Source organism: Neurospora crassa, linkage group IV (assembly GCF_000182925.2).
Source record: "Neurospora crassa OR74A linkage group IV, whole genome shotgun sequence".
Taxonomy (NCBI): Eukaryota; Fungi; Ascomycota; class Sordariomycetes; order Sordariales; family Sordariaceae; genus Neurospora; species Neurospora crassa.
In genome coordinates, this window is record NC_026504.1 from 2,684,547 (window position 1) to 2,696,485 (window position 11,939).

At 52.7% G+C, this 11,939-nt stretch overlaps 4 protein-coding genes across 4 annotated transcripts; 3 read left to right on the forward strand and 1 right to left on the reverse strand.

Moving 5' to 3' along the window:
* Positions 1–205: 205 nt before the first annotated feature.
* Positions 206–2,630, forward strand: NCU06387 (hypothetical protein). The gene is made up of 2 exons (XM_957132.3): positions 206–531; positions 603–2,630. The coding sequence occupies exon 2, from the start codon at positions 802–804 to the stop codon at positions 2,248–2,250; it is 1,449 nt and encodes a 482-aa protein (XP_962225.1). The 5' UTR covers positions 206–531; positions 603–801; the 3' UTR covers positions 2,251–2,630.
* Positions 2,631–4,919: 2,289 nt separating this feature from the next.
* Positions 4,920–7,154, forward strand: NCU06386 (dolichyl-phosphate beta-glucosyltransferase). Its single transcript, XM_957131.3, has 2 exons — positions 4,920–5,393; positions 5,494–7,154. Exons 1-2 carry the CDS (start codon positions 5,253–5,255, stop codon positions 6,670–6,672), a joined length of 1,320 nt encoding a protein of 439 aa, XP_962224.1. The 5' UTR covers positions 4,920–5,252; the 3' UTR covers positions 6,673–7,154.
* Positions 7,155–7,552: 398 nt separating this feature from the next.
* On the forward strand, positions 7,553–9,606 carry NCU06385 (hypothetical protein). Its single transcript, XM_957130.2, has 4 exons — positions 7,553–8,097; positions 8,151–8,613; positions 8,685–8,882; positions 8,961–9,606. The coding sequence occupies exons 1-4, from the start codon at positions 8,015–8,017 to the stop codon at positions 9,237–9,239; spliced, it is 1,023 nt and encodes a 340-aa protein (XP_962223.2). The 5' UTR covers positions 7,553–8,014; the 3' UTR covers positions 9,240–9,606.
* Positions 9,607–10,110: 504 nt separating this feature from the next.
* NCU06384 (MFS sugar transporter) lies at positions 10,111–11,916 on the reverse strand (the record flags this gene model as incomplete). Its single annotated transcript, XM_957129.1, has 3 exons — positions 10,111–10,313; positions 10,397–11,508; positions 11,633–11,916. 3 exons carry the CDS (start codon positions 11,914–11,916, stop codon positions 10,111–10,113), a joined length of 1,599 nt encoding a protein of 532 aa, XP_962222.1.
* Between the last annotated feature and the right edge of the window lie 23 nt (positions 11,917–11,939).

Consider the following 11,939-nt stretch of genomic DNA (forward strand, 5'->3'; position numbering starts at 1 on the left):
GGAAACTGCGGCTTCTCTTCCACAGATTCGAGTCCCAGGAACTCGTTGGATGCGTTGGCGTACCCGGAAGGGAGCGGGAGATGGGTGGTGACCCCCCACCGCGTGGCTGACGGCGTCCTCGTTGCTGTGTTGTTGCTCCTTTGCTGCAGCTTCTCGCTTCGTGCTTCTCCTTCTGCTTCTTTCGTTTGTCCATTCCCAATGCCCAGTCATCGCAGTCGTACCGGGCATGTACAAGGTACTCATCGGCCACGGTGCTTCCCATGGAGGAAACCGGCCAGATGCCTGGCTGCTCAGATGTGGAATATGCCCAGCTCACTGCAGCGGTGCTATCTGTTTTTGGGTTCTTGACCGGTCTGAGCTGGAGCTGATGGAGAGAACTCCATGTTGGGTAAGGCCTTTGACCTCTGAGATGACAGCCAATGTTTTTCGCATTGATGGAAGTGTACCACCCCTGTAACGGCTTCTCTAGGTAGTTTCCCGGGGTGACCTCACTTTTCCTTCCTCCATTTCTTTGCACAGCCGAACCAGCAGGTGGGTTATATAACCTCCCACTCAACCCACCTTTCTCTATCCCTGGTGGTTGATCAATAGTTCTCGCCCAGTTTCGTCTTTACAATATATCTTTCCTGGGGCCCTCGACCTTACCTTCACTTATCTTCGGCCCGTTCATCCGACCAACCAGATAAGCGAGGCCACATCCCCATCTGCTCGCTACCAATCCCACCTACATCTTGGGGGATCTGTTCGGCAACACTTCATATACGTTGTCTCAGGTGCCGCTTGGACACCTAACGGCCCACAATGTCGGTCTTCTCTTTGATCAAACGAAGCCGGCAAGCAGCAAAGGAACAGAACGCAAAGAATGCCCAAAAGGACAAGGAAGAGGCCAAGGTCCCATACAAACACATACCCAGGCATGCCGCCCTCGATGCTCTCATGGGTGGTCCAACAGGCTGGAAGGAGGCCGATCGACTGAGAATCATGGAGGAGAACCGAAGGAGGAGTATCATGACAGCAAACGGCATGGGTATGCCGAGCGGACTTTCAACTCCAGTCCACGCCGGTGTCTTTACGCGCGCCAACAGCAGCCTCACGCACGTTTCATACAACAACCCCAGCGGCTACGCCACACCCGTCCCTCCAATTCCCCGAGCATACAGCTACCACGGCTCGGTCCCGGGGTGGAGCCATCATGGCGGTGAAGTCAGCTATCTCTCGATCGATATGGCTGGAGCTGCCAGCAGTGGAACATCGATCAAGGGAAAAGAAAAGGAACTTCGGCGCCCCAGGCTCGAATCCGGCCGTGCCAGCTGGTCTTCAAGCAGGCTTGCAGCAACTGGTGGACGAATTCACTTTGAGGGGGGATCTGGCTCAGCCCCTCGAACCAGGGACGGCTCGAGTTCCCCCGTCCAGAGCTCAAGCAACTCCAGCAGCTCAGAAGACGATTTGGAGATCACTCCCGTAAAGAAATTTACCAGCGCGGTGACAACCTCAAGTCCACTCGCGGGAGTACCCAGCCGGCCGACAAGCGACGCCGACTCTGTTCACCGTCTTCATCCCGGTCATGCCCGAAAAGTGTCAAACTCATCATACAAACAAGCCGGACAGTCCTCATCGCCCAGTCAGTCATCCCCACAGAGTAGTCCGACCAAATTAGGAGGAGGTTTAACCAGCAGCAGCGCTTCACTGAGTGCCGCCGGCATCCCACCCGTTCCAGCAATCCCTCCCATGCAATTTGGCGGAACCCTCGCTCTTCCCACAGCTCCCCCTTCGCACAAGAGTTCGCACCCCATTGCACCGTCCGTAGTGGTAGAAGAAGATGGCCCAGACCTCTCAGAAGACAACAGCTTGCAAATCTCTGCCGGCACCGGCGCCGTTACTCTCCCCATTGGCACCGCCGTGTCAACGGTTCACACAGCAAACACTACCGCCGTGCCCGCCGAGCTGGAACCGATGCAATCCAACGTCGTCTTTAACATCAGCGACAACAGTAAAACCCCGTACAGGACGTACTCCAGCCAAAAGGAACGATCGGCCGTCGCTGTTAGCGCTCTACCCACCTCGTTTGACGAAGCGAGCTTGGCGATTCCCCAGCAATTGGTGGCGCTTCCTCAGCACCAGACAACTGGGAAGTTGGGGAAACGGCCAAAGAAGATTTCCAAGGAGGAAGGGGAAGAAAGGGGAACCAAGGTGCCGAAGAAGAGTCGATGGAGCTTTATGAGTAACAGGAGGACGGCTGTTGCGGTATGACAGCATACGTACCTATGATTCTTTATGCTTTAGTGTGTGTATCAGGAAGAAAACGGTTCTCCAGGAAGTTGAACTCATTTCGGAATTAGTGTTTACAGCGGTTTCTCTACCTTTTCCTTTGTCTCTTACGAGGCCACGGTGGCGGCATTTTGAAAAATGGTTTTGTTTTACTTAGTTAATTCTTTTTATATCGTCGTGTCTCTTTTGTGGATGATGTGTACCTCTAGGTTCTCTTGGGCTTGAAAGATGATATTTGAGATCAAGAGTATCATCAGCATATGCGAACACCTGCTAGAAAACCTTGACGATTGATTCTGGAGAAGATGGAAATACCACCACTGTTTTGCGATCCTTGTTATCGGAGAAAATTACTTTCTGACCATCGCTGTTCTGGAACAAAGATTTCATTCTTCCGAATTCACTTGCAAACGATAAAAATTGGTGGTGACTGAGCGAAACATTGAGGCCTAGATTACAGCCACCACAGCCTGAAAGGCCATTGTTGCTCGACAGTCCAGTCTTGTGCTGCAGTTATTACCTAGAGGTACTGCCTCTAGTATCGTACGGTATCGGATTTATTCCTGAATCGACTGGACGGCAGAACAGGTAAGTACCTAGTACGAGGGGTGCGGGTGCGGGTGCGGGAGACGCCTGCTCTATGACCACTGCACCTGGCAACGACTGTATTGACTGGAACAACCTCTTAGTAATACCATGAGTTCGGCTGCCTCTGGATGTTCTTTCTGAGTGAACTTGAATCGCCCAGAAATCTAGACGATAGATCAGTCAATAAGGAAGGAGAGAGGGTTCAGGGAGAGGGCTGATAGCGGGATGTACCTCTGGGGCTATTACTTACCTACCTTCCAGTGAGCTCGCTATCGATGGTTGTAGCGTTCAAAAAAGTGAGGTAGGTGCTTCCATGTACGGCTCGGCTCGTTTTTGTCTCGCCTCAAATGCTCGGACGGAATAATACCTACCTCTAGGTAGGTGGCGGCGATTTCCCAAAGTCTGTACATATGTAATTTTGGCGTGGCAGGTGTGGTGGTGTGCTTTTCGTTTTGTCAGCTTTCAATGACAACCACCAAGAGCTCAAAGTGGAAGGTATCCTGCCGCCAAAGAAAATGTGCGACATGTATCAATCAGTCCGATTGCATTGCTCTTTCAATGATGCTGTACTGGGCACCTCTGGGAATCCAATGTTTTTACACACTAGTTCTACTAGCTGCCTGGGCACATAATTAATGCTCAAATGCTACTCCTTCGTTTCGGATTACCCAGAACGGACAATGGCGTGATCTGAGACGCTTTAGTGTTTTTTTTTTTTTTTTTAAGGGTTTTTATTTTATTTTATTTTTTTTTTTAAATTTTTTTTTTTTTTCATGCGGCGGTCAACACCGAAGGTTCTTGACACAGTAAGTACTTCGATACACTGAATGGAACAATGGAGGTCTGGACTCTGACGTGCTTTGGCTACTTTAGGTTTGGTGGCTGTTGGCACAGGTCAGCTGAAACGAACCCCAGGACGGCTGCTTGGCTGGCCTCTTTGGGCTGAGAAGAATGGCCATGAGGGGGACCCCACTTGACCGCATTGGTAATTGTGAGGTCTGCTCGTTTCTGGGCCGGTTAACATTCAGTCATTTGAAGGGTTTATCTAGATCCAATGTGTCGTGGACGATACGTGGTGGGTGGGATCATATGGAGTGTGAGGGGTAGATATTGCTGTCTACTCCAGCATCCATTCAGAGCCGATGCCGAGTAATGGCTTCATGACTGCTCCATGCCACTCACATCACTGATGATGGGGAGCTGAATGACAGCAGTGCTGTCACCGGTGTGAATCCTGTTGCGTTCGCAGTTCTTGGTAGGCAGAGGATCCTACGACGGAAGATGGGGAAATCAGAACTAAAAAGCGTGGTCGAATAGTTCAACAGCGGGACCGCCAAAAGAACAAGTTGATGTTGCATTCAGGGTCCAAGACCATGTGTTGTTTAAAATGCTTGGCCAGGTTTGGCGGTAACATGTATTCGCAGACGCCCGGCTAACACCACCGCACCGATGGACAAAGTACAACAGGAGCATATGGCTCGTAGGCCAGTTTATGGGCGACAATAGCTCGCTTCCTCATGCAAGCCGGGCGGGGATGAATATTCTCAGTGCGTCGCTTATATCCGGGAGGTAGGAAGCGAACGACCCGATGCGAAGCTGTTGCAGAGATGAAGTAGTAGATTGAATGTTCGATGAATAATAATCGCCTCCTGCTGTTTCCCTACGGACATTCATCATACTATCGTACACACCGGGACGGTCAGGTAAGGCACATCAGTCCAAGCCTCATCTAATTCCTGAATCGACAGACCGGCGTTGTGCGTTCTTTAAGAGACCTCGAGGGTGGATGATGGCATCGGGATGCGATGACTGCGTTGATAACTCCTGGCGATGGTTTCACGTAGAGGACAAGTCGAACACTTCCACGGATGTGTCTCGTATAAGTGTGGAAGACGGAATGGAAGATCAACAGATCGACAGGGGCGTTGCGGGAGGGGAGCAATTCCAAAGACACGATTGGCCAGCCTTGCCAGCCACAGACGCATTTCTCCAATGGGCACAGCTACATACTGTAGGGAACATCTCCACCCGGCCACAGCGCGCCGACACCGTGGCATCTTCCACTTTCCTTGGGCCTGGACGGCCTTATCATCTTATCGCGCCGCGACGGGAGCTTCCCCTCGCTCCACCATTCGGGACCTTGACGGATACATCCTCACCCAGGGCATCGCCAACCGGCGCAACCTGGCTGCTGTGTTTACTTTACCTTTCCCACTTCCACTTTGATAGCAATTGAACTATCGCACTGCTTTACTCCGACCACCCGATGCTGTTCTGAGCTCTTGTTTTTTGCGGTCTAGCGGCCGCCTTCCTCTCCTTTCGTTTGCCCTATCCAACGCAGTTCCAACTTAGTCCCCTGAAATAGTTTCGGTGCCCTGTTTCGCGCGGCGTGAGAGATGGCGCCTTCATCCACCATCTCGGATATCGTCGGCGCGCCATTGCAGCTGGTCTGGGGTCTTTATGACGTCGCCGCCGAAACCTCGACTCCTACTCTATTTCTAATCGCCGTGTCGGTTGCTGGACTTGCTTTTGGACTTGTATGAGCCTCACCTCTTTCCTGGTTGCCCCTTTCACGACGCCAGCCCAACTCATGCAGGGCCTTGACTGACACTCGCATCGTGCTTCCACCTGACGTAGATATACATCGTCCTGCACATAGTTGCGCCCAAGCCTCGCCTTCCGTACCCATCCGAAAAGACTTACATCACCACCAACCCCGATGGCACCATCAGCAAGCCCCGACCGCTACCCTGCTGGTACGACCGTTGGCACGCCGAGAGCCGTCTGAAGGAACAATCTTCCTCTTCAACAACAGTCTCCTACCCTACCATCCCCGCCGGCTTCCCGGTCCCCGACTTCGGCACTGTCGAGCCCGCCGAAGTCGAGATCAGCGTCGTCATTCCCGCCTACAACGAAGCCGACCGGCTCATCCCAACCCTTGAAGAGATGGTCGCCTACCTCGACGAACACTTTGGCCGGCCCGCAATTTCCGGTCCCGGCTCCCGTCCCACCTCCAAGGGAACCGGCACGCCCAAGCCGCACCGCAACGTGTTCAAGGACGCCTCGGCCCACAAGCGCCAGCACCCGCCCTCGGGCTACGAGATCCTCCTAATCAACGACGGCAGCACCGACCGCACCGTTGACGTCGCCCTCGATTTCTCGCGCCAGCACAACCTGCACGACATACTTCGTATCGTCACTCTGGAAAAAAACCGGGGTAAAGGCGGCGGCGTCACACACGGCCTCCGCCACGTGCGCGGCGAGTACGCCGTGTTTGCTGACGCCGATGGAGCCTCGCGCTTCGGTGACCTGGGCAAGTTAATAGAGGGGTGCGAGGACGTGGTCGACGGGTCCAACCGGGGCGTGGCCATTGGCAGCCGTGCGCACCTCGTTGGCAGCGAAGCTGTCGTCAAGCGCTCAGCCGTCCGTAACTTTCTGATGCGCTCATTCCACTTTGTGCTGATGATCCTCACGCCGCCGGCGACGAGCCGGATCAGGGACACGCAGTGCGGGTTCAAACTGTTTTCCAGGGCGGCGCTGCCTCATATTGTGCCGTATATGCATACGGAGGGATGGATCTTTGATATCGAGATGTTGATGCTGGCTGAGTCGGCGCCGGCTACCCCTGTTCTGGCAAGCGATGGGAGTGTCATTGGCACGAGCTATGGGATAAAGGTGGCCGAGGTGCCAATTGGGTGGCATGAGGTGGGTGGGAGCAAGATGAATCTGGTCAAAGATAGTGTCAAGATGGCGATCGGCTTGGCAGTGTTGAGGGCTAGTTGGATGCTGGGAGTGTATAGGAGACGGCTTGCTTGATTTGGGAGTTCCAAGTAGTTAGTTGCTTTGGCCACTGGAGCGGTGTCTTTTTATTTTATTTTATTTCTTCCCCTCCCATGACCCTTGGATTTATCTTCGACATCTTGCAGACTTCCGGTTTCCAGATATCTCGGTCGCTAAATCATTCATGCCAATGTATTTCCTTAATTTTCCCTTTTCTTTCGAGCCTCCCTCCTGATGAAGGCGTAAAAGGCTGGGCAAAAGAATCAGGCGAGCTAGAGGGCGCAGTTGCATTTCAATGGATCTTCGAAACGGTTTCGAAGCCCCCCTGTGGACCGTGAGACGATGGTTAGACCAGGCGGATCGAGTGCCTTAATTGGGCGAATTACGAAAGGAACCCGGGCGGTTTTGCAATGTTGCGTAACCGCCGACACGAAGCGTTCATGTCATGCTCGGTTTTGGGTCTTTTGCTGGCTCTGTTCTGAGCTTTGGGCCTGGCTTTCGTGATCGCTGACGGGTATGAAAGTCAATATTCAACGAAACCGAGAAGGAAAGAATTTAACGAGTCACAGGATCGCAAAATTCCGCGGGCGGCCCAAGCACTCTGAGTTTCAACTCTCCCTTCGGCAGACATCTTCCGGAGTTGTTGGGACGTTATGTACCCTGCTCCCGTCTCCACTCGGATCTGCTCAACTCAACCCATCAATGACCAAAATCACCATCTTCGGCTTCACATTACATGCTAATTCCCCTTTTCTGGGCACGGCAGGGATTAGGAAGCAGCTGAATGCTGCAAGCTGCACCAGCAGAGACTTGGCAAAACTGCAGGGTGGTGGGTCAGGGGAGGGAGCCGGACGTGACCGGATATGTAGGGGGTTTTTGAGCCTCTGGCGGACCTGCAGATTCTTCGACATCCAAAGGACGAAGATCACGCCGGAGCTGCTTGACAACCTTGACGGCTACGTTTGTTCAAACACCGCCATGGATCTCCTACCCCATTGATCCAGAACCCCTTATTTGAACGCAAGTCATCGCGCCAAGTTCCCGTAAGAGTGCACCATGTTTCTCAGTCGTACAAACTAAGACCAAGGGTCCTGGTACCGACTACACACCAACCTTGGACTGAATGAAAATTAGCTTGTACATATACTACTAACCAGGGTGGGTGCCTGGGAGTGGTGATCCTTAGTCACTGCGATCGACACATCCAGCTACATACTCCAGTTAGCCCCGGTTTAGCTTCGACAATCGTTTGTCCGACTACATATTCGGGTTTTGTGATCTCAAAGGGTTTCCGTTCTTTGTCTTTTGTTATCCCGAGGCATGCATCGGGATTCTTAGACGTAGCTGGCTCCTCAAACGTCTTGTTCTCGCCGGAACAATGTATGCCCCCGATTCAACATGGACACGCGCATTCCTAGCCGTCGCTGTCGTCCAAGCCCTGATCGCGTCGTCACTTGAAGCGTGAGTGAGATATACCCTCACGTCCCAACCCCCCCTCGACTAACATGCTCCAGCTACGTCCTAATAGCTGTCGAGCGCTGCTTCGAGCCCGCCGTAGTCCAAGTACCCCGCGGCCACACAGTCCCCCTGTTCTTCGCCCTCTTTATCTTCGGCTTTGTCTATCAGCTCATCTTGGTGTACGACGCGCTGCGCTCGAGCAGCATGATCCAGGTCGCCGGCCTGTGTGTGTACAACCTCTGTCTGCTCGGCTACGCCCTCTTTCAGCCCAAGGACATCAAAGACGCGCTTGATTCGCTCGCGGGAAGCATAACAGCGGATGGCAAGCCGCTGATAACGCCGGGGACGAATGCTTGGGGGGACTGCATGCCGGCGTTAGCGGCGCTGGCGCTGGTGGTGGCGGTGGCGACGGGTGTTTTCTGCTTTGTAGCGTGGAAGCTACGGTCCGAGTTTGCTTGGGTGGTTTATAAGGCTATTAATGCGGATCGGGCTATGAGAAAGCGTATTTTGATCTTACAGGTATGGCTCCCTTCCATGTCACACCACGTTCCATTCGCTTTCTAATCCATAACGATGGCCTACGCAACCAGTCTTATACGGCTTTTCTCAAGTTCGATCTGTTTTTCTTGCTGGGGTTCTTGCTCCAGAACATGATTAACGCTTCTGCCAACATGGGCTCACCCGAATTTGGAGTGTCTATTGGCACAATCCCCCTCGTTCTCCTGGTGATCTGGCTTGCGGTGGTCTGTGCCCAGAGCGAGTACACGGTCGGCACGCTTCTCATTATCGTAAGTCCACTGGATCCATGCCTTTTCACCCATCGCCATTGTTTGTATTCTTCCTTGTCTAACTCGAGCTTTCTCCAGCTTGCCCAGTTGGCGGCCGCTGGTTTTCTCTGCTACAAGCTTACGACCATCGACCATGAGCTCTACATGTTTAAGACCTTCGCCGCTATCACACTGATCATGACGCTTTGCGCCGCCGGAATGGCGGTGCTCTGTCTAGTCAATTTCGGTAAAGGAGTGAAGAACGTTACTGAGTCTCAGCTGAGACAAAAATCCACGCACAACCTGCCAGATACGGACTACGCATCGTTATCATACCTGTACGGTTATGTACCGCGTAGGTCGCCGCTTGATGCTTAGACAAGTAGAGCAACTCTATCCACTGTCTTATCCTACTTAATATATAATGAGAAATTCCTTTAACATTGCGCAGATGATGGAGGTCTTGTGAGTGCACTTGATGATTTGAAGATGCAGAGGGAAGGAAAAAAACAAAAGAGGTTTAAAAGGGGTTGAGAAGGGGCATTCATATGCCGCAAGACACAGCTAGAAAAGAAGAAGAAGAAATTCATACCGCAGTACAGCACCTGGGCTTTGCCAATCGTCACCGACCCAACAACTCGATAAGCGATTGGTAAGACTGTTTGTCAGAGGTGGAAGGATACCTGCTGTATGAACCGAATTTTTCTTACGTGGTCCAGGTGTTGTACTGTTTTGTTATCTCTTGTAACTTTTCTTTTTCTCCCATTACGCCTTCCTTCGTTCCTTTTTTTCCCTTCAATTCAATTCGTTATCTCACAATCTCTGTCCGTTGGGGGAAAGATAGATCCATTTTAAGCATCGCCATCCTCACATGGAATCGATATTGTCACACCGCTAGATTTCACTTTGGCACCATACTTGTACTGACTTCTTGGTATTGATACGGGAAACCTCTGGTTCCCTCTGGTAGAACCCGTGCAGGTTCAAAAAACCTGTGTGTCCAGCCCATACTGGAGCTGGGCCCGGCCCTGAATTCCAGGCCTTCCTTCCTCTTCGTCTCATCATGGATCATTACTTTAAAAATACAACAGATACAAATGGCTCTTCGCGTCCCATGGCGCCCAGTATCCAGTAGTCGCCTTTCCCCCCCCCCCTTTCTTTCCCGTCAGGTATATTACGATATTGTGTGTGTTTTTTTCCTCCCTGAGTTGCTCATAATCCCGCTTCAATATGACTCCTCTTGTGCAACTTAAACACGCTCGCTATGAAAAGACTGCTCAATTCCGTGCGGTTCGCTTTCGCTCTTCTTCGCAGGGCCATCTGAAGAGTCCATGTCGGCGAGAATGTCGCCATGCTGGCGATAAGCACGTTCCATGGCCCAGTGGAATGGGCTGTCCGTTGAAAAGAGGACGTCGATCGATTCCAATGAGCGGTTGGCCGTCTCCGGGTAAACTGTTGAGTGAATCAAGTTAGCGCGACTGGAGAGTCATATAACGATATAGGGAAGGAGATGGGAGAATAGGGAGTTGACATACAGAGGTACACAATGGGAATCCAAAGAAGGTTGAGTCCCGCAAAGAGGAAGTAGGTCCTGTTCTCGAGGTGTCTGAACATGATGGGGTTGACCAGCACGGTCCAACCAACACCAATAGCCCACCCCGTGATACCGAAGCCGTTGCCCTGGGCACGCATGTCCGAGGACCAGATCTCGGTAGGGATCAGGAACGCAACAGTACCCCAGGTTGCGGCGTAGCAGATGTTGAAGAGAAACAGCATGGTGACAGCAGCAGGAGCAAAGGATGAAGAGCGCTCCGGGTGTGCCCTTGCGCCTTCGTAGACACAGGCGGCAACGAGGTTGACAACGAACAAGGCGAATGATCCGCCCATGAGGCACTTGCGGCGACCAAGGCGGTCCACGATCTGGGCGCTGATGATGGTTCCAACAATACCGACGGTGCTAAGGCCACCGGTCAGGCCGTTCTGGGTAAGACGGTCGTAACCGGCGGCTGAGAGGAGAACAGGGGCATAAGCCGTCACTGCTGTGATACCGGTCCATGAACCCATGATCTGCAAGAGCATGCACAACCACGCCCTGCGGCCAAGATGAGAACCGGGTTTGCCGCCTTGTCCAGCTAGGATCTGGGCGAATTGAATGGGTGAGCTCTTCTGGCTCGTCTTCGCAACAGCGGCAATCTCCTGGAACTCCATCTCGACAGCAGTGGCATCGTGAGTTCCTCGCACATGCTCCAGGACCTCTCTTGCGTCATCGAGCCGGCCAACTGAGGCTAGGTATCGAGGGCTGTCGGGCAGAAGCTTGATTCCGAGGACAAGGAGGATGGCAGGGAAGCACTGGAAAGCAAGCAGGAAGCGCCATTGAACGTCCGAGTATCCGTTGTCGAGGAAGGACATGCCAAAGTAGATCCAGTACGCGACTGCGATGCCGAGGTAGTTGGCGATGAAGACGTAGCCGAGGAAGCCGCCTCTGTGTGATGCTGTTGAGGTTTCGGAGACGAGAACGGGGGTGATGCCGGTAAGGGCGCCGGTGCCGAGACCGGTCACGACACGGGCCACGATCATGAAGTCGCTCGACTGAGTCGCCGCCTGCAGCACACCGCCGATGAGGGAGAGGACGGCTCCGATGAAGAGACTAATGTAATACCATCAAGAAGTCATTAGCTATCAGATCACTTCTTCAAAACCAAAAAAAAAGGGGGCAGTATCTTCTAAGATGTAGTAGGTAGGTAAGTAGGTAGGGAGGTAGGAGCACATACCCGTTAATTCGCCCAATCCTATCCGCAAGCCATCCTCCGGCAAAGCAACCAAAGATACATCCGACGTAGTAGACTGATACAATACCACCCTGGTGAACTTCGTCCGTTACTGTGCCATCAGGCAAGCCGATACCAACCTCGGTGACATAACGTGGAGAGGCATTAACACCTCCCATCACACCTTGATCATAACCTTCAAAGAAGATACTGATGAGGGAGAAGGTCTGGATGGCGAGATTGAGCTGGGTAGGCGACAGCCTCTTCCAGAGAGTGGTGTAACCCATGATGATGGTGGTGATGGTGGTGC